Source organism: Trachypithecus francoisi, unplaced genomic scaffold (assembly GCF_009764315.1).
Source record: "Trachypithecus francoisi isolate TF-2019V2 unplaced genomic scaffold, Tfra_2.0 Lachesis_group2, whole genome shotgun sequence".
Lineage (NCBI taxonomy): Eukaryota > Metazoa > Chordata > Mammalia > Primates > Cercopithecidae > Trachypithecus > Trachypithecus francoisi.
In genome coordinates this window covers 55,756,969-55,783,231 of record NW_022681465.1, presented here as the reverse complement: position 1 = coordinate 55,783,231, position 26,263 = coordinate 55,756,969, and the positions used below count along the sequence as shown (strand labels likewise).

At 41.7% G+C, this 26,263-nt stretch overlaps 2 protein-coding genes across 6 annotated transcripts in view; one reads left to right on the top strand and one right to left on the bottom strand.

The window, feature by feature from the left end:
- Window positions 1-733: 733 nt before the first annotated feature.
- On the bottom strand, window positions 734-24,981 carry DHFR (dihydrofolate reductase). Of its 2 annotated transcripts, XM_033179259.1 has the most exons (7): window positions 24,888-24,981; window positions 24,558-24,668; window positions 23,684-23,733; window positions 21,454-21,559; window positions 9,708-9,834; window positions 5,685-5,800; window positions 734-1,152 (listed from the first exon to the last, which is right to left on the bottom strand). In XM_033179259.1, exons 2-7 carry the CDS (start codon window positions 24,641-24,643, stop codon window positions 1,074-1,076), a joined length of 564 nt encoding a protein of 187 aa, XP_033035150.1. In that variant the 5' UTR covers window positions 24,644-24,668; window positions 24,888-24,981; the 3' UTR covers window positions 734-1,073. The 2 variants fall into 2 exon arrangements, with proteins under 2 accessions (XP_033035150.1, XP_033035151.1); XM_033179260.1 differs by lacking the exons at window positions 24,558-24,668; window positions 24,888-24,981 and adding an exon at window positions 24,182-24,491.
- MSH3 (mutS homolog 3) overlaps window positions 24,677-26,263 on the top strand; it is a 235,572-nt gene continuing 233,985 nt past the window's right edge. For all 4 annotated transcript variants that reach the window (XM_033179257.1, XM_033179256.1, XM_033179255.1 and 1 more), the window contains exon 1: window positions 24,677-25,079. In XM_033179257.1, coding sequence (XP_033035148.1) covers window positions 24,684-25,079 — 396 coding nt within the window. In that variant the 5' untranslated portion in view covers window positions 24,677-24,683. The remainder of the gene's footprint in view (window positions 25,080-26,263) is intronic.

Here is a 26,263-nt window from a genome sequence, read left to right as displayed (position 1 = left end):
AATCCCATCTCTACTAAAAATACAAAATACAAAAATTTATCCGGGCATGGTGGCGTGCACTTAGTCCTAGCTACTTGGGAGCCTGAGGCAGGAGAATTGCTTGAATTTGGGAAGGTGGAGGTTGTAGTGAGCTGAGATTGCACCACTGCTCTAAAAAAACAATTGTATTATATATATATATATATATATAATATATATATGAAGCGCTTATATACTTAAACATGGAATTGCTTGAAGTGTTTGGCATTCGCTGTTCCCGTGCATGCCAGCAGCTTCTTACTGCAAACACCTGGGACTTACTATAGAGCAGCTGGAGTACGTTCTGCCCACCCACAGGACAGGGAGCTGACAACCAAGGAGAGAGGGGAATCAATACTCCAGTTTTCTCCCCTCCATTTCCCTGTATCTCAGCAGTATGGAGCTTGTTACCAGTGAGAACCTGCTTGCTGACTTTAAACTGGTTTTCTTACCTTCTCAGTTCAGTTTTTCCATAACTCAACCGATGGTTTCTGGTATGACCTAGCAAATAAACTGCTTTCACTGAAATTTCAGTCTTGGAATCTACTTTGGGTTCCCCAATCTACGACAGAAACACACTCATTTTCCCATCACTGGACTTCCAGGTTGTTTTCAATTTTTCACTGTTACAAACAAGGCTGCAACATTTTTATCTACAAACCTCTGGATATACACATAGGAAGCTTTTGGTATTTCCACTAGTGAAACTGCTCAGTTGAAGGGTATGTGGATCTTCATCTTTAATAAATATTACCAACATTTGAAAAGCCCAACAATGTCAAGGACTGGCAAGGGTGTCACATGTGATGGGTGTGGAAAGGCAGCTCACTGTAGCAAGTGCTGGGGACTCAGTCGGGGTCTTGGAGAAGCACTTATTTATAGCAAGAATGTTTCATAAATGGTATCTGATAGAGTCAAGAGTAGTGGGGAATAAAAACAAGTGGCTTAGAAATAATTATAGATCTAAAGTCAACAAAATACTTTTTTTCTAATGTAAAAATACATACTTTTTTTAGAGGGAGGGAGAACAACTTAAACCAGAAAACACCTTCATATTAATCATTCTTCTCATATACTTCAAATTTGTACTTAATGCCTTTCTCCTCTTGGACATCGGATAGAACACCTGGGTATCTGTAAAAGAAAAAAATATATAATTAAATTATGCGTCCATTAAAAACACAGCTTCCGTCATTCTCAGTTTAAATGCATCAATAATGCATAAAGCAAATAAAAAGTTTTCCTTTTTTCTTCACAATGGTAAACCACTGTCAGGTTGGATAAATATCATGCAAATATACTACATATGCAAATGATAAGAAAAAAACTGTAAACTATATAGAAAGTTAGAAAACAAAAAGTGTAATTTCTCCTCTTTTGTTTCCTTTGGATTCCTCATTCTCTCAAAAACCAGTTAGCAGTTTCCCTAGTATCTTTCCTCTGTATCGCCCAGCTAATAGGAAATTTCTTAAGAACTTTTGGCAAGACTTACATTTGGTATCACATTTCTTGTGTAAGCAAAAGACAAAATAGCACCTGAAGCTGTTTAGGGCATAACTGAAATTATGTGCCCTGGACAGTGACAGGTTCTCTGCTTCAGTTTGATTGATGGACACCACACTGCTCTAATTCCACAATGTGTGGCAGATTGTAATTCCTTTATTAGGATCTGCTATTCCTGTTCCCTAACTCTCACTTAGGCCTGTGTTCTCTCCAGCTTCCCATCCAAAACCCAGCTTCTCCACTGAGGAATCTTCTGACCATTCCAGCCTCCAATGAACTCCAATCTTTGGTTACTTCTTCAGTACTATGCAGGCTGCACCCCAGGATGCTCCAGGTAGTCAGGAACACCTGCTTGAATCAGACTGTGCTTCATTCTGGTTCTGCTGTGTGACATGCTTCTGAGCCTGCTGTCAAAGTCTTCATCCTTGTAAAAAATTTAGCATTGTTGGCCAGGTGCAGTGGCTCATGCCTGTAATCCCAGCACTTTGGAAGGCCAAAGTGAGTGGATCACTTGAGGTCAGGAGTTCAAGACCAGCCTGGCCAACATGGTGAAACCCTGTCTCTAACAAAAATACAAAAATTACCTGGGCATGGTGGCGGGTGCCTGTAATCCCAGCTACTCAGGAGGCTGAGGCAGGAGAATTGCTTGAATCTGGGAGGCGGAGGTTGCAGTGAGCCAAGATGGCGCCACTGCACTCCAGCTTCCATGACAGAGCAAGACTCCGGCCCCACCCCAAAAAACCAAAAAAGAATGTAGCATTGTGCCTAACACATTAAGTGTTCTATAAATGGTGCCTACTAGTATTATTGGTTTGTTTCATTTCTCTATTTTTAAAACTCATTGTAGGCAGGGACAACACAGTAAACGTTTAAGTCTCGTGATATTCAATACATTGCTGAGTAATAACAGACATTAACCTTTGTTGACTAATTAGAGATTATGCAATTTTGGTAAAAAAAATTAGGGGTACAAAGTAATAAAATTATAGGGAAAAAGATGCTTTCTAGAATAATTTATATTTCAGAGGAAGAAGCAATGTTTCTATTAACCATTTTCTATTATAATTTTAGTCTCTCTGAAATGAGTCATGAAAAGTAAGATCTACATACATTTTTGGTGCAAAATTCTCAAGTGTCAAGATTGTCAGTTCAAAAGACAAAAGCGACATATCAAGAAGTTTCTGGGCCGGGGGCGGTGGCTCATGCCTGTAATCCTAGCACTCTGGGAAGCTGAGGACGAGGCGGGTGGATCATCTGAGGTCAGGAGTTCGAGACAAGCCTGGCCAACATGGTGAAACCCCATCTCTACTAAAAATACAAAAATTAGCCAGGCATGGTGGTGGGCACCTGTAATCCCAGCTACTTGGGAGGCTGAGGCAGGAGAATCGCTTGAACCTGGGAGGAGGTTGCAGTGAGCCAAGATCGTGCCACTGCACTCCACCCTTGGCAACAAAGCAAGACTGTATCTCAAAAACAAAAAATAAACCAAAAAACCAAAACACAATTAAAATCAAGACTCTACAGGAAGCACAGGCTCAGGAGCAAAGGGGCAGCTGAGTAATGTGGACGAGTATGCCAGCATCCTGACAGGAAGTTGTAGGGTCAGAAGAAGAAACATCAGCCTATCCAAAACCTGCTTCAAGGTGTCCATTGACAAGGGGCATCTGTCCCAGCTCTGGAGCCAACTACTGCCTCCACAGGCCTCTTTTAATCTCTATTCTCTTTGACTACATGGTCACACAGAAGATTATTAACTAGAAGTAAAAGCCTGTTGGGGGCTCATTAAGTAGAAAACTGCCGATATAAAATATCTGGGCCTGCTGGTTTGGTTGGGGTCTAGTGTGAAATAGTCTGAGATAGATTTCTTCCAGGTAAGATGAATGACAGCAGAGCCCTAGAGGACAGTCTGGCACAGTGCTGTTGAAAAATCGATTGCCCAAATGATGACCTACAGGGATGAAGGCAGACACAAAGTAAAACCACCTTACTTTATTAATATGACCTTCTGCTCTGGCGTCCATCACTTGTGGCTCCTTCTACATTCTAATTTTATTCTCTTCTTGCCTCACAAGTTCTCTCTTTCATCTGTATTTCACTATACTAGTGTGTTTTATTTTTTAAATCGGGAAGAATAGTGTTAATGAAAGACATTATATTTGAGCAGAAACCTATATAACCATAAGAGGTTAACTGATAGAGACAACGGGGCTTAAACTAAGTGAGTAGCTGTGGGGAAAGGGATAGCGGAGGTGGAGAATGACCAAAGTTTATATTTGGACAGTAGAAAGCAAATCCAAGTTCCCCAGCACAAGGAGATCTGGAGAGAAAGCCGCTCCAGAATTGAGCAATGTTAGTTTTCCAGGGACACGGTATATTCACTTTATCTTCACAGGTTTCCTTTTTCTCCAGAGAAGGAAGGACTGACTTATTCTAGGTCTCCCGTTAGAGAATTCCCTCCATTCCATTAAAGAGGCTGTTATGATGTCATGTTAGTAGATGCCTGAAAGTACAAATGACCATCAAATGTTGCAATGGAAGAGTTTTTTGCTTTCTCCCATAGCCTTGTTTAGAATCTCCACTTTGGAGCAATTTCCTTATTCCTATCTCAATCTATTCACTATTAAAATTTTCTAAGACATTTAAGAAGTACTACCAATCCGTCACAAACTCTTTCAAAATCACAGAAGGGAAGAGAGCATCTCCTAATTCACTCTATGAGGTCACTTTTATCCTGATAACAAAACCAGGGGAAGGCATTAAAAAAAAAAACAAAAACAAAAACTGTAATCCCAGCACTTTGGCAGGCAGACGTGGGCGGATCATGAGGTCAGGAGATCGAGGCCATCCTGGCTAACGTGGTGAAACCCCGTCTCTACTAAAAATACAACAAATTAGCCGGGTGTGGTGGTGGGCACCTGTAGTCCCAGCTACTCAGGAGGCGTGAACCTGGGAGGCAGAGCTTGCAGTGAGCTGAGATTGTGCTGCTGCACTCCAGCCTGGGTGACAGAGCGAGACTCCGTCTCAAAAAGAAAAACAAACAAACTATAAATCACCCCTTCTGAATATAAATGCAAAAATCTTCAACAAAATACTAGCAACCTAAGCCTAGTAACATATAAAAAGGATTAGATACCATTACCAAGTAGAATTTATCCCAGAAACATTAGTTTAACATGAAAATCAATGTGATATACCATATTAATAGTACATTAAAGTATTAGTATAAAAGACAAAAACCACATGATCATCTTAATAGACTCAGAAAAAGTATGCCACAACATCTATAATACTCTCATGATAAAAAATACTAAATAAACTAGAAACAGAAGGGATCTTCCTCAATGTGATAAAGGCACTCACAGCTTAAATCACACTTGATGAGAGAGAAAGGCTTCCCCTCTAAGATTAGGAACAAGACAAGTAAGTCTGCTCTTGCTATCTTCTAGTCAACACTGTATTGGCAGGTCTAGCCATGGCAATTAGGCAAAGAAAAAAGTAAAAAAAAATCCAGATTAAAAAGGAAGAAGTAAACCTACATTTGCAGAAGACATCATACGGTAGAGAAAACCCTAAGGAATCTACTAAGAATCAGAATTACTAAATGAGTTCAGCAAGGTTGCAAGATACAAGATCAATAAACAAAAATTACTTGCATTTCTGTAAATAGCAATGAACAGTCTGAAACTAAAGAAAACACCATTTACAACAGCATCAAAAGGAATATAATACATAAGAATGAATTTAACACTGAAAGGTATAAAACATTGCTGAACGAAATAGGATCTAAACAAGGGGAAAGACATCACATGCTCAGGGTTTAAAAGACTTAATTTTTTTTTTTCTTTTTTGAGACAAAGTCTTGCTCTGTCACCCAGGCTGGAGTGCAATAGTGTGATCTTGGCTCACTACAACCTCTGCCTCCCAGGAACAAGCAGTTCTCCTGCCTGAGCCTCCCAAGTAGCTGGGATTACAGGCATGTGCCACCACACCCAGCTAATTTTTTGAATTTTTAGTAGAGATGGGGTTTCGCCATGTTGGTCAGGCTGCTCTTCAACTCCTGACCTCAGGTGATCTGCCCCCCTCGACCTCCCAAAGTGCTGGAATTACAGGTGTGAGTCACTGTGCCTGGCCTTTTTTTTTTTTTTTAATAACATTATACTTACTCTGGTAGAAGTTTATATTTCTCCAAATCAATTTCTGGAAGAAAGGTGTCACTTTCAAAATCTTGCATGATCCTTGTCACAAATAGTTTAAGATGGCCTGGGTGATTCATGGCTTCCTTTGAAATAAAACAACATCAATTTTCTTAACGTGTGTCAAAAGACATAGAAACTCTAAGATTAATGTTTAGTTAGTTTATACTAAGTATTGAAAATATGCTTGGTACTGCCAAAGCATATTATTAAAATATCCTATTATTTCATCTGGGGTGCTGCAAAGTATGCCTTAGTTATATTGAGAATGACACTAACCATTATCAATAATTACGACAGACTGAGTTTAAATATAGTCTGACCTCCAGTTTGCTTACAAGAACTTTTTAATTTAAGCATTCTCTTTTATTGTTTTCCCTCTGGCTGTTTAGAGTTAAGAGCCCCAAATTATCTAGTTGCTCTCCATAGAAAAATTTACATAAACATGTATGAATAAGATAGTACAATTTGATGAGACCTTGACTATGGAAACCCCCAAGAGCATACTTAGTACATATACATAAAATTTAGTAATGCTTCCAATTCTCAGAAGATAATTACAATGCTAGTAGGTAGGTAATTTATTCTGCTTCTTCTTGCTAACAATTGTATTAACATTTGGCTTAATATTGTACATGACTTTTCTAACTACTCCCTAAAATATGGTTGATAATTTCTATAGAAAAAGTTGCCCTGGAATGAGCGTCTTAAAATTCTTATTCATAAAAGTATGTCTTAATTGCAATTCTAAGAAAGCAGTAATTCTTGATCTTAAATAGCTTATAGAAAACACACACACACACAAACACACACAGACATAACAAATCCAAGTGTTTATTTTTAAAATTCCAAATAAGGGTACAGAACAAATTTTACTTTTTATTTTCAAAACATCATTTTATATTAAATCATTTATTATCTTTGCTACAACCAAATAGATGCTCTACCAATTCTTACTGTACCAAAAATTTAAAAAGTGGAATGCAGAGTCCCCCTTTATTTGCAGTTTCACTTTCCAGTTTGTTATCTGTGGCCAACTGTGATCTGAAAATATTAACTGGAAAATTCCAGAAATAATGCATAAGATTTAAATGACATGCTGTTCTAAGTAGTGTGAAGAAATCTTGTGCCGTTCTGCTCTGTCCTGCGTAGGACGTGAATTATCAGTTTGTCCTGCACATGCTGTCTATGTTACCTGCCCCTTAGTCACTTAGGAGCCGTCTGGATTATTAGATTGACTGTGGTGGTGAAGTTCTGTATTAAAGTTGATTATAAGCTGGGCGCAGTGGCTCATGCCTGTAATCCCAGCACTTTGTGAGGCTAAGGCAGGTGGATCACCCGAAGTCAGGAGTTCGAGACCAGCCTGACCAACATGGAGAAACCCCGTCTCTACTAAAAATACAAAATTACCCGGGCATGCTGGTGCATGTCTGTAATCCCAGCTACCTGGGAGGCCGAGGCAGAAGAATCGCTTGAACCCGGGAGGCGGAAGTTGTGGTGAGCTGAGATCGTGCCATTGCACTCCAACCTGGGCAAAAAGGGCAAAACTCAGTCTCAAAAAAAAAAAAAAAAAAAAAGGGTGATTATATAAGCAAACCTTCTGTAAAGGGAGAGATGGTAAATATTTTAGGCTCTGAGGGCCATAGGGTTTCCTACCTTTGTAGGCCACAGACAGTACTGAACAAATGGGCGGAGCTGTGTTCCAATGAAACTTTCTTTACAAAAATAGGCTGAGAGGTCCGATTTGGTTCACAGAAGATAAGCCTGAATGATACCTACAAGCTGTTGTGATGTGTGGTAGGTGGATAATGTAAAAATATCATTTGAAGATTCTACTTCCTATTTATCTATATATAGACTTATATTATATAAATGCATTTACGTACTTATATTGCTTAAAGAATACATTTTCTAGTGACTATGGTAATGAATCATTCAAAGTGTGGTAGGCACTGAACAAAATAAAGAAATAACTTGTTTTCTTAGAAGAAATTCATACTTGGATGAAAATATCAAGGAAAAAAATGTCCATTTTCTTCTATCACAAATTGAGAAAATAAGAGGTTCTAGAAACAGGAGCCCAAGAAACTGAGAGTTTTTTTTTTTTTGAGACAGAGTCTCACTCTGTTACCCAGGCTGGAGTGCAGTGGCGCGATCTCAGCTCACTGCAACCTCTGCCTCCTGTGTTCAGGTGATTTTCCCACCTCAGTCTTCCAAGTAGCTGGGACTACAGGGGCCCACCACCACACCCAACTAATTTTTGTATTTTTAGGAGAGATGGAGTTTCACCATGTTGGCCAAGCTGGTTTTGAACTCCTGACCTCAAGCAATCCACCCCCCTTGGCCTCCCAAAGTGCTGGGATTACAGGCCCCCACCTACCTCTTCTTTCTAAAATAATTTCAGTGTATATATCTTACCACAAGACCACCCAAAATGACAGAAACTGATTTTTCTTCCTCCTCATAAACGTTAATTTTTCATTAGTGTTTTAAAAGGCAAAGAATTCTATTATCCTCAAAAATTTTAAAGCTGGAAGTCATTTGGTATTAAAAAAGGGGTATTTGGCCAGGCGTGGTGGCTCACACCTGTAATCTCAGCCCTTTGGGAGGCCGAGGTGGGCGGATCAGCAGGTCAGGAGGTCAAGACCATCCTGGCTACCACGGTAAAACCCCGTCTCTACTAAAAATACAAAAAAATTAGCTGGGCATGGTGGCATGTGCCTGTAGTCCCAGATACTCGGGAAGCTTGAGGCAGGAGAATGGTGTGAACCCGGGAGGCGGAGCTTGCAGTGAGCCGAGATCATGCCACTGCACTGCAGCCTGGGCGACAGAGTCTCAACAGAGTGAGACCCCATCTCAAACAACAACAACAACAACAACAAAAACCCCAAAAAAAGTGGTTGAGGAAGTTTTCTGCTTGTAATAAATTCATATACATCTAGTTAGTGTATATCAACTGAGAGCCCCAACCCTTTCTCAGTAAGAGATATATTCATCCTGAAAGACAAAGGGGTAACTCAAGTATATCTAGGGTACATTCAGGTAGTAGAAACCAGTGCAATGCAACTACAATTCTCGGAAAAGATTTAGAATGCATTTTAAATTGGAAACATCAATTATTCTTTGATTTGAAAGTAGACTGGTACTGGAGAGATGTTGGTCACAAGATACAAGATTTCAGTTACACAGGAGGAGTAAGTTAAAGAGATCTATTGTACAACATCTATTATTTTATAGTTAATAAATGTATTCTTGAAAATTGCTAAGAGAGTAGACTTTAAGTGTTCTTATCACATAAAATAAGTGGGTAATACATATGTTAATTAGCTCCATCTAGCCATTCTACAATATATACACATTTCAAAACAACATGTTGTACATAATATATATATGCAATTATTTGCCAATTAAAAAGATAAATAGGCTGGGTGCTCACGCCTGTAATCCCAGCACTTTGGGAGATCAACTGCTTGAACCCAGGAGTTCAAGACCAACCTGGGCAACATGGCAAAACCCTGACTCTACAAAAAATACAAAAATTAGCCAGGCATGATGGGGTGTGCCTAAAGTCCCAGCTACTTGGGAGGAAAGGTGGGAGGATTGCTTGGGCCTGGGAGCTCGAGGCTACAGTGAGACAGTGCCACTGTACTCTAGCCTGGGAGACAAAGCAAGAACCTGTCTCAAAAATAAATGAATAAATAATAAATAGGCTATAAATAATAATAAATAGCCTATAAAAGGTAGGCTGATACAGACTAAAATATTTATTTTTGCATTTCTATTTAGTTTGTATAGTATCAAACAACAAATAATTTGAACTGACAACAAATAATTTACAGTACAGATAATGTGCTGCTTCCTATACTCATGGCTTAATTTTTTAAAGGTTCAGACAATGAGTTATATGTTTTCTTCCACTTCCTTTAAATGGCAGGGAAGCCGAAAGAAAGTAGAATAGAACATTTCTTTTTATTTACCAATAACTACACTTACCTTATAAACAGAACTGCCACCAACTATCCAAATCATGTCTACTTTATTTGCTAATTCTGGTTGTTCAGTAAGTTTTAAGGCATCATCCAGACTTCTGGCAAGAAAATGAGCTCCTTGTGGAGGTTCCCTGAAGTTAAAAAAAGAATTACACATAATTTTTGTAAAATCCATCCATACCAATCAAATAATCTGACTAAGAAGCAGTGACTATAGAATTAAAATCATCATAAATATGAATCCTTTCAACAAGAAGCACTTAACATCAGTATGGCCTATGACCAATAATTCAGCCTACATTTGTACATCTATGGCTCACAATGAATCATGAAACAGAACCAGGTGATATCTTGTGGTATCTCTGGTGGAAAAACATCAGAATAGGAGTTATTTCTGGAGGGGTGGGATAAAGATTCACTTGGACAGGGCAGGAGAGAACTTTCTGGGGTGATAGGTACTATTCTGTATCTTTGATAGGGCTGGGGTTACACAGGTGTATACATTTACCAAAACTTAGCAAATGTACATTTAAGACTTGTGTCTCATGTAATAGTTACCTCAGAAGAAAAAAAACTGTAAAAGACAGAATCATTTTACTTATTTATTAGACAGAGTCTCGCTCTGTTGTCCAGGCTGGAGTTCAGTGGCGCGATCTCGGCTCACTGCAAGCTTCGCCTCCTAGGTTCACGCCATTCTCCTGCCTCAGCCTCCCGAGTAGCTGGGACTACAGGCGCCCACCACCATGTCCAGCTAATTTTTTGTATTTTTAGTAGAGACGGGATTTCACCCGTTAGCCAGGATGGTCTCGATCTCCTGACCTGCTGATCCGCTCGCCTCGGCCTCCCAAAGTGCTGGGATTACAGGTGTGAGCCACAGCACCCGGCCAAGACTGAATCATCAATGGTATGAATGATGAAGTATTTAGGTGGAAATACACTAATGTCTGCAGTTTATTATGAATGCAAAAATGAACAAGACCGATTGATGGATGAATGAAGATGTGATGAAACTAGTAGAGTAAAATGTTAATGGTAGATGTAGGTGGATGGTTTACTGTAAACTTCTTTCTGTACGTGTGAAGATTTTCCTGATAAAATACTAGAAAAAGAGTGATATGTTTGAATGACTGCAGAAAAGCTTGGAATGACATTCAGACTGCTAATGTACCTTTGGGAACGGGGAAAAGGATTTTCATGTTTCAAACAATACAGGAATGGGTTAAGTATTAAAAAATGAGCTTATTATTATGTAATTAAAATCCAAAAGGGAAGAAGTTAATTAATTCCAGTGTTTACTCAGGGGTGGTCCAATATTTTGGCTTCTCTTGGTCACATTGGAAGAATTGTCTTGGGTCACACATAAAATACACTAACATTAACGATAGCTGATGAGCTTAAAAAAAAAAAAAGATCTGTGCATAATCTTTTAAGAAAGTTTATTAATTTGTGTTGGGTGGCATTCAAAGCCATCCTGGGCCACTCTGAGGCCTGCGGTTCGTGGGCTGGACAAACTTGGTGTACGCTGACTAGCTTAATCTCTCCCAATCTCTGAAACTATTTTGTTGGTCATGGTGGGGGTTGCAATTCCCTTTATAAATGACAAAACCTGTGGAACTAGGCTTTCATAGTAATTAGATACACAACAGAAATTACGATTCAATGTCAAGTTTTTAGCCTGCGGCTTTAACAAGATTATATAATTGCCCTTGAACTCATAGTTAAAATAAGGATTAATCAAGAACTTGATTGCCTCCTCCCTCTCCCTCCTAATATATATTTTACTTATTTTATTCTGTCATTCTTAAAAGAATTAGGTTAGAGCAAAGAATATACTTTGACTCAGGATGGAAATAGACATGGAGGCCAGGGAGAAGTTAAATAAGCCCAGGTTATCTTCTAAGGTATCAAGGCAGTTGCAGGGACCAGGTTGGACTAGGCTCTTCAGAGAGAGAACTGAATCTAGAAGAAACAAAGATTTGGAGTTGGGAGAGAAGAGAGTTTAGTTAATAAACCGATGATGGCCAAAACAGAGCTGTGACGGTGTTAGTAACTGCAGATGTGACGACTTCCTTGCCCTTTTGTAGTGAGTGTGGAAAAGAAAGTGAAGAACAGATTAGCCAGGCGTGGTGGCTCATGCCTGTAATCTCAGCACTTTGGGAGGCCAAGCCGGGCAAATTACCTGAGGTTAGGAGTTCCAGACCAGCCTGGCCAACATAGTGAAACCCCGTCTCTACTAAAAATAGAAAAATTAGCTGGGCGTGGTGGTGCGTGCCTGTAATCCCAGGTACTTGGGAGGCTGATACAGGAGAATTGCTCGAGCCCAGGAGGCGGAGGTTGTAGTGAGCCGAGATTGCGCCACTGCATTCCAGCCTGGGTGAGACAGCGAGACTCTGTCTCAAAAAAACCCAACTCCCGCCGCCACAAAAAACACACAAAAAAAATTAAAGATAGAGCAAAGTTAGAGATTTAAGTTAAAGCAAAGGTATGAAGAATATGCTTCCGTAAAATGTGGCTATTTAGCAGTTTAGAGTTCAGTATCACAGAAAACACCGGACCTCCAGGTGGGTAAAAAAGAACATGCAAAAAGCTGAGCTAGTGTTTGAGTTCATCAGCCCTTACACGGCACATGTGCTAGAAATTAATACAGTAAATGACAAATAGGAAGCATCCAATATAGTGACGTATTTCACTGCTGAATTTCTTTCCTACAATTATTTTAAACCAATCCAGACTGGATTCCCTGACAAAGGGGAGTTGGTATGTGGTAGAATACGTATTCTTTGTTAAGAAGTGTGTGGACATGCTTGATGTTTCTGTGACTGAGTGTTGAGGGTTTGCATGAAGACTAAATGAGATAATGTACACACTGCATTTAACTGGCAATCGTACGTGGTACTATCATTCCTTTTTATAGATGAGGCAACTGAGCCTGAATGGTTAAGAAACTACCAGTCACACAGCCAGGAAATGACGGACCTGGGAGTTGAACTCCAGCACCCTGACTTTGAAACTTGAGCTGCAACTTGTTACGTGGACAAAAGACTTCAGTTGGTGCCTGTGGGCTACAGGGGCCTCTAATTCAGGGGCCCTTAGACATCAGGATGGTAGGGCTTAGATTAGGTGGAACCCTGACTCTTGTCCTCTGGCCTTATCTGATTACTCCGGGTGCCATATAAACATTATCCTTTTTCACTGTTCCTGATGTGAGGATGGCCAATGGAATTCTGGCTCCATTTCCCCAGGGAGTGTTGGAAAACCACTTAAAAAAACAAAAAACCCTGAAATGGAATGGTGTCTTAACCAGAACGCAAAAATACACCCTCAATTTAAGACTTTTCACACTGAGCCTTTAAAAATGGGGTTCCCTACTAAGCCATACCTCATTTTATTGTGCTTCAAAGATACTGAGGTGTTTTTCTTTTTTACAAATTGAAGGTTTGTGCCAACCCTGCACTAAGCAGGTCTATTGGTGAAGTTTTTCCAACAGCATGTGTTCACGTTGTATCTCTATGTTACATTTTGGTAATTCTCACAATATTTTAGGCTTTTTCATTATAATATGTTTTGGGGATCTTGCTGCTACTGTTGCAAGTAACTGTTACAGGGTGCCATAAATCATGCCCTTTTAAGATGGTGAACCGATACATGTTGTGTGTTCTGACAGCTCCACTAACTGGCTATTCCTGTTTCTCTCCCTCTCTTCTGGCCTCCCAACTCCCTGAGACACAACAATATTGAAATGAGGCCAATTAGTAACCCTACAATGGCCTCTAAGCGTAGGAGTGAAAGGAAGAGTCGCATATTTCTCATGTAAAATCAAAAGCTAGGAATGATTATGCTTAGTGAAGGAGGCACATAGCAAAGCCAAGCCTCTGGCATCTAACAGCCAAGTTGTAAATACAAAAGAAAAGCTCTTGAAGGAAACTAGAAGTGCTATTCCAGTGAAAATGTGAATGGTAAGAAAGCAAACAGCCTGGCCGGGTGCGGTGGCTCACACCTGTAATCCCAGCACTTTGGGAGGCCAACGTGGGAGGATCATGAAGTCAGGAGATCGAGACCATCCTGGTTAACACGGTACAACCCTGTCTTTACTAAAAATACAAAAAAATTAGCCAGGCATGGTAGCCGGCGCCTGTAGTCCTAGCTACTCAGGGGGCTGAGGCAGGAGAATGGTGTGAACCTGGGAGGTGGAGCTTGCAGTGAGCTAAGATCACACCACTGCACTCCAGCCTGGGTGACAGCGAGATTCTGTCTCAAAAAAACAAAAACCAAAAAAACAAAGAAAGCAAACAGCCTTATTGCTGATGTGGAGAAAGCTGAGTGGTCTGGATAGATCAAACCAGCCACATTACCTTACACCAAAGCCCAATCTAGAACAAGGCTTTAACCTTCTTTAATTCTGTAAAGGCTGAGAGAGGTGAGAAAGCTATAGAAGAAAAGTTTGAAACTAGCAGGGTTTGGTTCATGATGTTTAAGGAAAAAGCTGTCTTCATAAGAAAAAAGTACAAGGTGAAGCAGCAAGTTTATCCAGAAGATCTGGCTAAGATCATTGATGAAGGTGGTCACACTAAGAGCAGGTTTTTAATGGAGACAAAATAGCCTGCTAGTCAAGGAATATGCCATCTAGGACTTCATAGCTATAGAGGAGAAGTCAATGCCTAGTTTCAAAGTTTCCAAGAACAGGATGATTCTCTTGTTGGGGATTAAGGGAAGCCGATGACTTTCAGTGGAAGCGAATGCTCATTTACCATTCTGAAAATCCCAGGGCTTTTAAGAATTATGCTAAATCTTCTCTGCCTGTGCATTAGAAATGAACAACGAAACTTCGATGACAGCACATCTGTTTACAGCATGGTTCACTTAAATATTTTATGCCTAATGTTGAGGCCTACTGCTCAGGAAGGAAGATTTCCTTTCAAAATATTCCTGCTCATTCTGCAGCCCATGGATCAAGGAGTAAGTTTGACTTTCAAGTCTTACTATTTAAGAAATACATTTTCTAAGGCTGTAGCTGCAATAGTCAGTCATTCCTCTGATGGATCTGGGCAAAGTAAATGGAAAACCTTCTAAAAAGGATTCACTATTCTAGATGCCATTAACAACATTCATGATTCATAGGAGGAGATCAACATATCAACATTAACAGGAGTTTGGAGTTAGTTGATTCCAACCCTCATGATGGCTTTCAGGGGTTTAAGACTTCAGGGATGGAAATAACTGCAGATGTGGTGGAAATGGCAAGAGAATTAGAATTAGAAGTGGAGCCTGAAGATGGGATGGAATTGCTGGAACCTCATAAAATGTCAGGGGATAAGGAGTTCCTTCTTATGGATGAGCAAAGCAACTGGCTTCTTGAGATGAAATCTACTCCCGGTGAAGATGCTGTGAACATTGTTTTGGCCACGAAAGATTCAGAATACTACACAAACTAAGTTAATAAAGCAACAGCAAGGTTTGAGAAGATTGATTCCCATTTTGAAAGAAATTCTGTTGTGAGTAAAATCCTATAAAATAGCATCACACGCTCCAGAAAAATCTTTCATGAAAGGAAGTCGATCAATGTGGCAAACTTCATTGTTTTATTTTAAGAAATTGCCACAGCCACCCCAGCCTTCAGCAACCATCACCTTTATCAGTCAGCAACCATCAATATCAAAGAAAGACACTCCATAGTGAGAAGATTATGACTCACTGAAGGCTTGGATGATTGTTAGCATTTTTTAGTCATAATTAAGGGACATACGTTTTTTAAAGATATAATACTATTGTACATCTATTAGACTATTACTATAGTGTAACTATAACTTTTATATGCACCGAGAAACCAAAAAATTCATGTGACCACCTTTATTGTGATATTTGCTTTATTTATTGCAGTGGTCTGGAACTGAACCTACAATATCTCTGAGGTATGCCCATATTAAAAATTGGGTATGCTCCAGCCTCATAATGGAATACTATGCAGTCACTAAAAATATTTACAGGACTTTATTTTCTAATATATGAGGGAAAAAGAGGTGGGTTACAAAGTGGTACTACATGGGATGGTTCTATTTTTATAAATCACCTATGTACTATTCATTGTGTGATTTCCGAATCCCTATTTTGCTAGGGGTTATGCTAGATTCTGGGGACAGAGAAAAAATTTGCAGTCCCTGCACTCAAAGAGATTGTGATGGCAGTCAGAAATATCTCAGCAGTGACTATAATGTACGAAAGGACATACAATGAAGACGTGCAGAGGACGCTTCATGGGAACGCAGGGCCAGGGTGATGAAGGAAAATACTCCTCAGGGCATGATTCCTTAACCAAGTGTCAAAGGAGATAAAAACTCATGCAAAGGCACAGGCATTACAGACTACAATCGAAGTGTAGTATAGAATTTTATTTTAATCATACTAAAGTTATTTAACACAAGAAAGCTCTGAAAAAGTTGAGGGTAGCAGAAAAGTAAACTGTGGTGAGGTTTAAAACAGGGTAGGCCGAACATGGTGGCTCATGCCTGTATCCCAGCACTTTGGGAAGCTGAGGTGGGCAGATCACCTGAGGTCAGGAGTTCGAGACCAGCCTGGCCAACAGGGAGAAACCCCATTTCTACCAAAACACACAAAAAGTAGCTGGGCATGGTAGTGCATGCCTGTTATCCTAGCTACTTGGGAGCCTGAGGCAGGAGAATTGCTTGAGCCAGGGAGGTGGAGGTTGCAGTGAGCCGAGATCACACCATTGCCCTCCAGCCTGGGTGACAGTGGGTCATTCTTGTCATACCCAGCTAAATCAGAGTTGAGGGGACAGGGGAAAAAAGCATTCAGGGTATAAAACATTGCTCCAAGAATGTAATTTTCTGTGAGCCTGACTGCTGGAACTGCTTGTTGTGACTTGAAACCGGTTTTATCTACAGCTTCTGAGATAACTTGCTGCAACTCTAGAACTAATTTTGCCCACCACTCACTGCTCACCAATCGGAGCTTGCCAGCGCCCCCAAACCTTAGTAGTGCCAATGAACTTTCTCAAAGAGCGGTAACATTTCTCCTTTTAAGTAAAACCTCTAACCTTCCCTTTGTTCTTCAGACATATGGAAGGCTACCTGTCTTCATGTATGCCCTAAACTGCAATTTTTTTCTTCCCAAACAAAATGTTAAATTTAGAGATTAATCTCAACATTTTTATTTTGCCTTTGATAATACTAAAAGGTTGGGACAGCAGAGCATGGTGAAGATAGAAAAAAAAGGAATCCAGGCCGGGCGCGGTGGCTCAAGCCTGTAATCCCAGCACTTTGGGAGGCCGAGACGGGCGGATCACGAGGTCAGGAGATCGAGACCATCCTGGCTAACATGGTGAAACCCCGTCTCTACTAAAAAATACAAAAAACTAGCTGGGCGAGGTGGCAGCTGCCTGTAGTCCCAGCTACTTGGGAGGCTGAGGCAGGAGAATGGCGTGAACCCGAGAGGCGGAGCTTGCAGTGAGCTGAGATCCGGCCACTGCACTCTAGCCCGGGTGACAGAGCGAGACTCCGTCACTTAAAAAAAAAAAAAAAAAAAAGGAATCCAGAATGCAGAATGAAGTCAGGGGAGATGAGAGAGTTGATTTAGGTGGCAGTGGATTTTTGTCTCAAGATCGAGGGAAACAAGAACAAAATAATATCTTAAGGTGAAAATGAGATCATGAATCTGTTCACTGTGATTTCATTAATATATTAATGTGTATGTTCTATAAGATATAAAGTAGCAAGTTTGTGTGGGGGGGGGGGCGCGGGGCGGCGGTAGGAACTGATGCCTATACCCTTCCGTGTGCCAGAAACTTTACATACAAAATTTCAGCGAGTCTTCAAAATCACCCTAAAAAGTTGTCATTATTCATCTCATTTAATAGGTAAGGGAAGAACCTTCAACAAGGCTTACTTGTAACCTGCCTAAAGTCACAAAGTTACTAGGGGCCATAGCAGATATCAGAAACCAGGTCAGTCAGTGTTTGCTACTCCAAGTGTGTGAGTGGTACGGGGAGAGAGATCTGCACCTTCAAGAAGTTTTAATCACTGTGGAGACTCTGACAGTGAGATCGGAAAAAATTATGACATGAAATTTAGTTAACTTTCATGGATGGGAGACTATTTAAATCTTGTAACATGGAGGCAATTCTGGATTTTCTAAAGATAGTGTCAAGGCTACTATAGCATTGCAGTAAAACTTGTTTATTTAATTTTGGGTTCCAACGAGTTTTTTTTTTTTAGATGGAGTCTCTCTCTGTTGCGCAGACTGGAGAGCAGTGGCATAGTCTTGGCTCACTGCAACTTCCACCTACTGGTTCAACAGCTTCTCCCGCCTCAGCTTCCTGAGTAGCTGGGATTACAGGCGCTTGCCACCACACCTGGCTAATTTTTGTTTTTAGTAGAGACGGGGCTTCACCATTTTGGCCAGGCTGGTCTTGAACACCTGACCTTGTGATCTGCCCACCTGGCCTCCCGAAGTGCTGGGATTACAGGTGTGAGCCACTGTGCCTGGCTGGTTCCAAAGACTTTTAAAAGTCACTTTATTGATAAAAATCACACACCATAAAATTCACCCTTTTGAAGTGTACAGTTCAGCGACGTTTAGTACATTCACAGAGTTGTGCAAGCATAACTCCTATCTACTTTTAGAACATTTCCATCACCAAAAAAAAAAAAAAATTCTGTACTCATCAGTGGTCATTCCCACCCTTCCCACCTCAAGTTTTTTTTTTTTGACGGAGTCTGGCTCAGGCTGGAGTACAGCGGCCCTACCTCGGCTCACTGCAAGCTCCGCCCTCCGGGTTCACGCCATTCTCCTGCCTGAGCCTCCCAAGTAGCTGGGACTACAGGCGCCCGCCATTGGGCCCGGCTAATTTTTTGTATTTTTAGTAGAGATGGGGTTTCACCGTGTTAGCCAGGATGGTGTCGATCTCCTGACCTTGTGATCTGCCCTCCTCGACCTCCCAAAGTGCTGGGATTACAGGCGTGAGCCACTGTGCCCGGCCTTACCTCAAGTTCTTTTAAAGCCACAACTTGATTGTCTAGACAACTTCGGAAAAACATTTTCCCCCAATACCTTACTAAGGAAATATTTACCCTAAATAACTAGTGTTTGGCAGAAAATTTGTGATTACCTTGAGGATTCAGTTTCTTCTTACACGGGGGAGAGGGGTGAAAAATGAAGTCTCTTTAGAGCTGACATAAGCAAGTGATTTCCATGTATAAATCTCTGTCCTTTTATTCAAGAGTGCCTGGCACTCAGCAGGTGCTCTCTCTATGTGTGGGATTGACCAACAAGGAAGGAAGCGGGAGGAACAACAACAAAAAAGAACTCTAACATTTTTTACTAACTGGTATCACTATTTCCCTGGCATGCTTGATAATAAAGACTTTAAATTTTCTTAGCCTTAAAAAAAAAAGCACAAGACACCAACATATATTATACATAAATACACAAGAAGCAACCAAACCCAATTACATGCATCACAGGGAGGTCGTAAAAACAAATTATACTCATTATCTTTGAGGAGAAATGCTGGCTCAAGTGAACATCTTCCCAACTGAGATTTCTTTCTGTTTGAGCTCAAGCTAGCCATAAACAAACCTGAGTAGTATTCAAAAATGTCAGTAAAGAGTTTCTTGGAATGGCGATATAGTCTGTGAATTTGAAATATACCAAGGAAAGAGATAATCAGAGCATCCTAGCAACCAGAAGAATAGCATGAAGATGGAAGCAGGCGGCAAGATGCATATCAACAAATCTGTCCCGTCACCCAGAGGCAATCAATGCAAATATTCTATACACTTTCTTCTGGGTTTTTACCTATGCCATTCTAGGAAGAACTTGGGAGAAATCTGTGTAAGTCTGAATCCCCTTAGCCTATATAGCTGTGTAGATCTTTCCTTCCCATAGTGTTAACTTGGCTAGGATATAGTTCTTGGTTATTCAGATACTGTATCTAGGTGTTGCTTTGAAGGCATTTTGTAGATGTGATTACAATTCAGTTTTTATTTTTTTTGAGACAGGGTCTCACTCTGTTGGCTAGGCTGGAGTGCAGTAGCACTATCCTGACTCACTGCAACCTCTGCCTCCCGGGAACTACAGGTACACGCCACCACGCTGGCTAATTTTTTTGTAGAGATGGGGTTTCATTTTGTTGCACAGGTTGGTCTCAAACTCCTGAGCTCAAGTGATCCACCTGCCTTGGCCTTCCAAAGTACTGGGATTGCAGGGGTTGGCCACTGTGCCAGGTCGGACTTTAATCTGAATGGGCTGATTCAATCAGTTTAAAGGCCTTGAGAGTAGAGTTGAGGCTTTCCTGAAGAAATTTCACCTGTACTGCTTCAGCCCCTGCTGGAGAATTCCAGCTTGCCCTTTCTGATGGCCTGCTTTACAGATTTTTGGACTCACATACCCAGTCCCCATAATTGTGTAAGCCAATTCCTCGCAATAAAACTCTTTAACATACCTATTTCTATCTACTACTGGTTCTGCTTCTTTGGTTGAATCTTCATTAATATCCATGGGAAAATAATACTATGACCACTGTTCCCAAGCAAGTAATGCCCTAGGATACTACATTCTTTTTGGTGATTATATTATTAGACTAAGAATGATTAACATGCCAGATCCCAGACTTTCCCCTTAGGTCCTGATATGGTTTGGCTGTGTCCCCACCAAAATCACACCCTGAATTGTAATAATCCCCACATGTCAAGGGTAGTACGAGGTGGGGAAAAATGAATCACGGGGAGGGTCGTTTCCCCCATGATGTTCTTGTGATAATAAGTTCTCATGAGATCTGATGGTTTTATAAGGGGCCTTTCTCCCTTAGCTCAGCACTTCTTCCTGCCACCATATGAAGAAGGACGTGTTTGCTTCCCCTTCCACCATGATTTTAAATTTTCTGTGGCCTCCCCAGCCATGAGGAACTATGAGTCAATTAAATCTCTTTCCTGTAAAATTGCCCAGTCTTGGCAGTTCTTTATAGCAACATGAGAATGGATTAACACAGGTCCAATTCTGGCCACCCCTCAACCTCCCAAGCCATTGGAGTTGACTTCCTGGGCAGTCTTAATATGATTACCCCTCCCACTCTCCAGTCGCCAAGGCATATCTAGGCTTCATGAACTGCTGACTCCAACCCTGGATTGGGGTACAGGAAAATTCTTATCAGAGGCTAACTGGAGATACTTGCTCCTCTCCAGGATCTCTAGAACCATTTCAATACTTTGAAGTTTTTTACCTTCAGACACTGGGTAATGAATGTTAAGTACAAAATATTACTGGGTATTGTGGTTAACTAGGAATAATAGAGCAGAAGATTATGACCCATTTCAGCCCATCCTAAAATTCACATTTTATTGCATTTAGGGTTGGGTCCAGAAAGGAGATCATCACTTAATTTTAGCAAGTCCCAAAACATAGTTGTTTTGACTTTATGTGAAACTACAAGTTACTGATTATACTGTAAAATTTATATTTGAGCCTAGAGAATGATGGTTCAAGAAAACTTGCAAATCTGATACCACAGTGAGATATTTAATGTTTATTGTAACTTTTCAAGGTGATGAAATCAATTACTCAGCCAGTAGAAGAAATTATTGCCATGTAGTACAAATAATTGCTTATTTTCTATAATCACCTTTGTGATATTAAGCAGCCTCATCAATAGCTCCTTTTATGTAATTTCATTTTATCATATACTGATCTCCACTATAAGACATGATTTTCTTGTGGTGAATTTATGTTAAGGTACTTACTTGAGTTCTCTGCTGAGAACTAAATTAATTCTACCCTTTAAAGGTCGATTCTTCTCAGGAATGGAGAACCAAGTCTTCTTACCCATAATCACCAGATTCTGTTTACCTATAAAATCACAAAGCCTAAGTATATTTTGGGAATATACATGTATTTTCATATATTTATATACAACAAGTCCTTGAATAACATCGTTTTCTTTTAACATTGATGAGAAAAATAATCAATTCCTGGCCAGGGCCACTGTCTGTGTGGAGTCTGCATGCTTTTCCCATGTCTGCATGGAGTTTCTCCAGGTACTCCAGTTTCCTTCCATATCCCAAAGACATGCACATTATTATTCTTAAATGTATGTATAGCTCATATTTATTTCAGTGTTTAATATTAGAAGTGTTTTTGGCCTTCATTTAGAAGTTTGGTGATGTTTTTGTGACCAGCAATATGCCCTAGGAACTTAAGTAGCCTATGGTAAAATTGGTTTTGCTATATATTGTTTCACTTAGAGTCACAGTTTCCAAGATGAGGTTAAGTGAGGACTTAGTGTAGGTATGTGCATAGATATGACTGACATCCTGACATTTAGTGGCTCTCCTTTAAAAAAAATAAACTTAAAAGTCTTACCAAAATTCATACTTATCACTTATGGCCTAAATATAACTATTTTTCCCTTTGGCATTATCCATTTATATCCAATATTTACTTTTAATCAATTGCAATTGTGTATAACATAGTAACGAGTAAAGATTCTGGGGAGGCAGAGGCAGGCGGATCATGAGGTCAGGAGATCAAGACCATCCTGGCTAACACGGTGAAACCCCGTCTCTACTAAAAATACAAAAAATTAGCCGGGCGTGGTGGCGGCCTGTAGTCCCAGCTACTCGGGAGGCTGAGGTAGGAGAATGGCGTGAACCTGGGAGGCGGAGCTTGCAGTGAGCCGAGATTGCGCCACTGCACTCCAGCCTGGGAGACAGAGGTGAGACTCTGTCTCCAAAAAAAAAAAAAAAAAAAAAAATTTCTGAGTCAAAGTGCTCAAGTTGAATCCATTTTGTCATCCACAAGACAAATCGTGTTAATCCCTTGTGGATTACTTTCTTTATCCATAAAATAGAGATAACAATAGTTCCTGCTTCTAGGGTTGTTGTGGGAATTAAAGACTTAGAATAATGTTCAGCCTCTAATCAGTACTGTCAAAACTGTTTGATATAATTGTATTATTCATATTTGTGTACTTTGTAGATTGATATTAAATCATACTTTTAAAAATAGCTGCTTAATGTTCCACTCAATTGCCTTAAAACATGTTTAATTATGTCTCTATCCTATTCTTTTAACGCTTCTATAAAAACTTTTTACATATAGCGTCCACTTTGGGTCAATTTCTTAGGAGAATAACTTTTGAGACTCAGCTATCTGAAACAAAGAAACATCAACATTACCAGACCATATTGGGATTTTTGAGAGTGGCTTCTATCAATTCTTTAGCTATAGGCTCTCATCATTCTCTCTACCAGTGACCTAAGTGTCAAATCCAAATGCCTTGTATCTGTCCCATTCAAGAGCTGCAGCATCTGCTCCTTTCTTACTGTTTCTGTTTCCTCTGCCATACCTCCTCTTACAACCATAAATATCCAGGTCTCTTAGGTTTTAAACAGGGCATCTCTCAACCCCCACATTCTTTTCCTTGGTTATTCCCTTCCCTCCAATAGTTCAATTCATCTAGATCCCCGTGCCTGAAATTATCCTGGATGTTCTAGAGGCGCCTCATCATTACAATGGTACATTATTCTCCACTCCTTTACATGTCATGTCAGCTTTCAAACTGAAAATCTGAGCGTTCATCCTTGATGCATCATCTTTAAATTCCTGATCTCCAAAATCCAGGGTCATGTAACCTTAAAGATTTTTTACCCTCTCTTCTCCATTGCCTTTGTTCAGGCCTTATCTCTTCCAGCAGCTCTTCCAAAGGCCTCCTCTGCTTTCCTTTCCGAGTGCTAACCTTCACTGAAGCCTTCACCCAGCTGCCAATTCTGCCCCATGCCTGATAATTTGCTCGTGCGTTAACATAAAATTTCTAAGACAAAAAAATTTTAATAATGGTAAATGAACCTTGGGAACTGCATACAGATCCATAATAAGAGAAAAGGTCCCAGATTAACACGGAAAACTTTCCATTTAAATAACATCTGCATTGGTAAACTTCATCAACCAAGACCCTACTTAATCCCATATTACCTTCTACTGAAGAGGTTGTGGTCATTCTCTGGAAATATCTGAATTCATTCCTACAAGTTAGAGAAACAGCGTTACTCGAAACATTATTGTCAGGCCTCTGAGCCCAAGCTAAGCCATCGCATCCCCTGTGACTCGCACGTATACGCCCAGATGGCCTGAAGAAACTGAAGAATCACAAAAGAAGTGCAAATGCCCTGCCTCACCTTAACTGATGACATTCCACCACAAAAGAAGTGAAAATGGCTGGTCCTTGCCTTAAGCGATGACATTATCTTGTGAAATTCCTTTTCCTGGCTCATCCTGGCTCAAAAAGCTCCCCTACTGAGCACCTTGTGACCCCCACTCCTAACCCGCCAGAGAACAACCCCCCTTTGACTGTAATTTTCCTTTACCTACCCAAATCCTATAAAACAGCCCCACCCTTATCTCCCTTTGCTGACTCTCTTTTCCGACTCAGCCCGCCTGCACCCAGGTGAAATAAACAGCCACGTTGCTCACACAAAGCCTGTTTGGTGGTCTCTTCACATGGACACGCATGACAATTATCCCTTAAGCTCCAGCTCTAAGGCACCTGACAAACGGAGCGCTGCGGGCAGGGGTGAGGTGTTTTCTCCAGGGCTGGGACTTTGCCCTGGGCGAGGGCGCTGCAGGGCAACGACCTCACCTGGCAGCAAGATCCGGGCAGAAATCAGCAACTTTGCCTCCCGCGCAGCAGAAAAGGGGAATCCAGTAGGGCCCACCCTTCCTGCGAGCGCAGACCGCAAGTTTGGCCCCATCCTCTCGCTGGGAGTCCGCCCGGCGCGTCCCACCTAGATAGCCCGACAGCGGGCAGCCTGCGCCAGTCTAGATCCCATCGCCCCGGCCCGGCAGATACCTGAGCAGCGGCCAGGGCAGGTCGCCGTTCTTGCCGATGCCCATGTTCTGGGACACAGCGACGATGCAGTTTAGCGAACGAACCATGACAGCAGCTGGAGCACCTCCGAGCCTGCTCATTAAAACAATGCGCGGTCAAGATTGGCGCGAAATTGTGGCCGCCCCCTCCCCTCGTTCCTATTTGTGCAGGCGAGGCCCCGCCCCCCGCCCCGGCGCACGGCAGGGTCACGGCGTGCTCGCGCCCGCAGACGTCTGGGAACTGCGGCCACGGGCTCGCGCTCCCGGCCGGGCCCTGTTCCCAGGCTGCCATCCTTCCCCTGCCATGTCTCGCCGGAAGCCTGCGTCGAGCGGCCTCGCTGCCTCCAGCCCAGTGCCTGCGAGGCAAGCTGTTTTGAGCCGATTCTTCCAGTCTACGGGAAGCCTGAAATCCACCTCCTCCCCCACGGGTGCAACCGATCAGGTGGACCATGACGCCGCAGCGCCCCCAGCGTCCACTTTCCCGCCCCAGTTGCCGCCGCTCGTGGTAGGTTCTGTTCGGGACGGGGAAGGGCTGTCGGGGCCGGTGGGCGGGGCTTGTGGGTGAGGCGGGCGGAGGCGGGTACCCTCCGCCAGATGGCAGGGCTGGAGGAGAAAGGGACGGGCTGAAGAAGGGGAAGGTGGGAAGAGCCCAGGCGGGGCTTCAAACTAGGTGAAGCGCTGAGGTTTTTAGTACTTCCATTTGAGGAGATAGGCTAAGGTTACGCAGGTGTTTAATGGCAGACATGAGACAGGAGCTCAGGTGTCCTGACTCGCATTCTGATAAGGGGGCTTGTGGGTAAGGGGTGCGTCTTTTAACCGCCATCGTTTTTTTTTTTCTTAGTGGTCGAAGAGTTTTACTGATTTAAAAAGTGCTGGACTAGAAGAAAGCTGCCGTTAGGTCTCCAGTTTTCAAGGCTGCAACAGCATTGCCCAATATTTCAAATCACTACGGTTAAAAGTAGTCATATTGTGCAGTTCCCCAGTGAACACTTTTTGTAGTTTAGATTATAAAGTCTGAAATACAATTTGGGTGGATAAAGTTTCTTAGGATGGTATAGATGTATAGATGTGATTAATCATGGAGTCCTTCCTGTTGCCATCCTTCAACGCAATAAGTACGTTTGTTTGTTTTTAGACGGGAGGTACTGCCACGGGAAAAGCCTAAGGGTGACCCCTCACTGGGGTCACCTGCACAGTATTTTTCAAACTGAGGGTGGAAGGGCATTGAAGACTGGTATTTAGCCACCTACCGTGTTTTTTTTTTTTTTTTTTGAGACGGAGTCTCGCTCTGCGGCCCAGGCTGGAGTGCAGTGGCCGGATCTCAGCTCACTATAAGCTCCGCCTCCCGGGTTCACGCCATTCTCCTGCCTCAGCCTCCCGAGTAACTGGGACTACAGGCGCCCGCCACCTCGCCCGCCTAGCTTTTTGTATTTTTTTTTAGTAGAGACGGGGTTTCACCGTGTTAGCCAGGATGGTCTCGATCTCCTGACCTCGTGATCCGCCCGTCTCGGCCTCCCAAAGTGCTAGGATTACAGGCTTGAGCCACCGCGCCCGGCCTCTACCGTGTTTTAATGTAAGTGACAGCTTGGGTGCTTCAAAATCTTGTTCCCTTCTTTTTTTTTTTTTTTTTTTTTTTTTTGAGACGGAGTCTGGCTCTGTCACCCAGGCTGGAGTGCAGTGGCCAGATCT

Bases quoted from the DNA above. Each gene is read 5' to 3' on its own strand.
- DHFR (XM_033179259.1), bottom strand. From the start codon at position 24,643: ATGGTTCGTTCGCTAAACTGCATCGTCGCTGTGTCCCAGAACATGGGC. The intron at 23,734-24,557 runs GTATCTGCCGGG...TCTAACTTGTAG, and splicing joins CTGCCCTGGCCGCTGCTCAG to GAATGAATTCAGATATTTCC. The intron at 1,153-5,684 runs GTAAGTATAATG...TTTCTTTTACAG, and splicing joins AAATATAAACTTCTACCAGA to ATACCCAGGTGTTCTATCCG.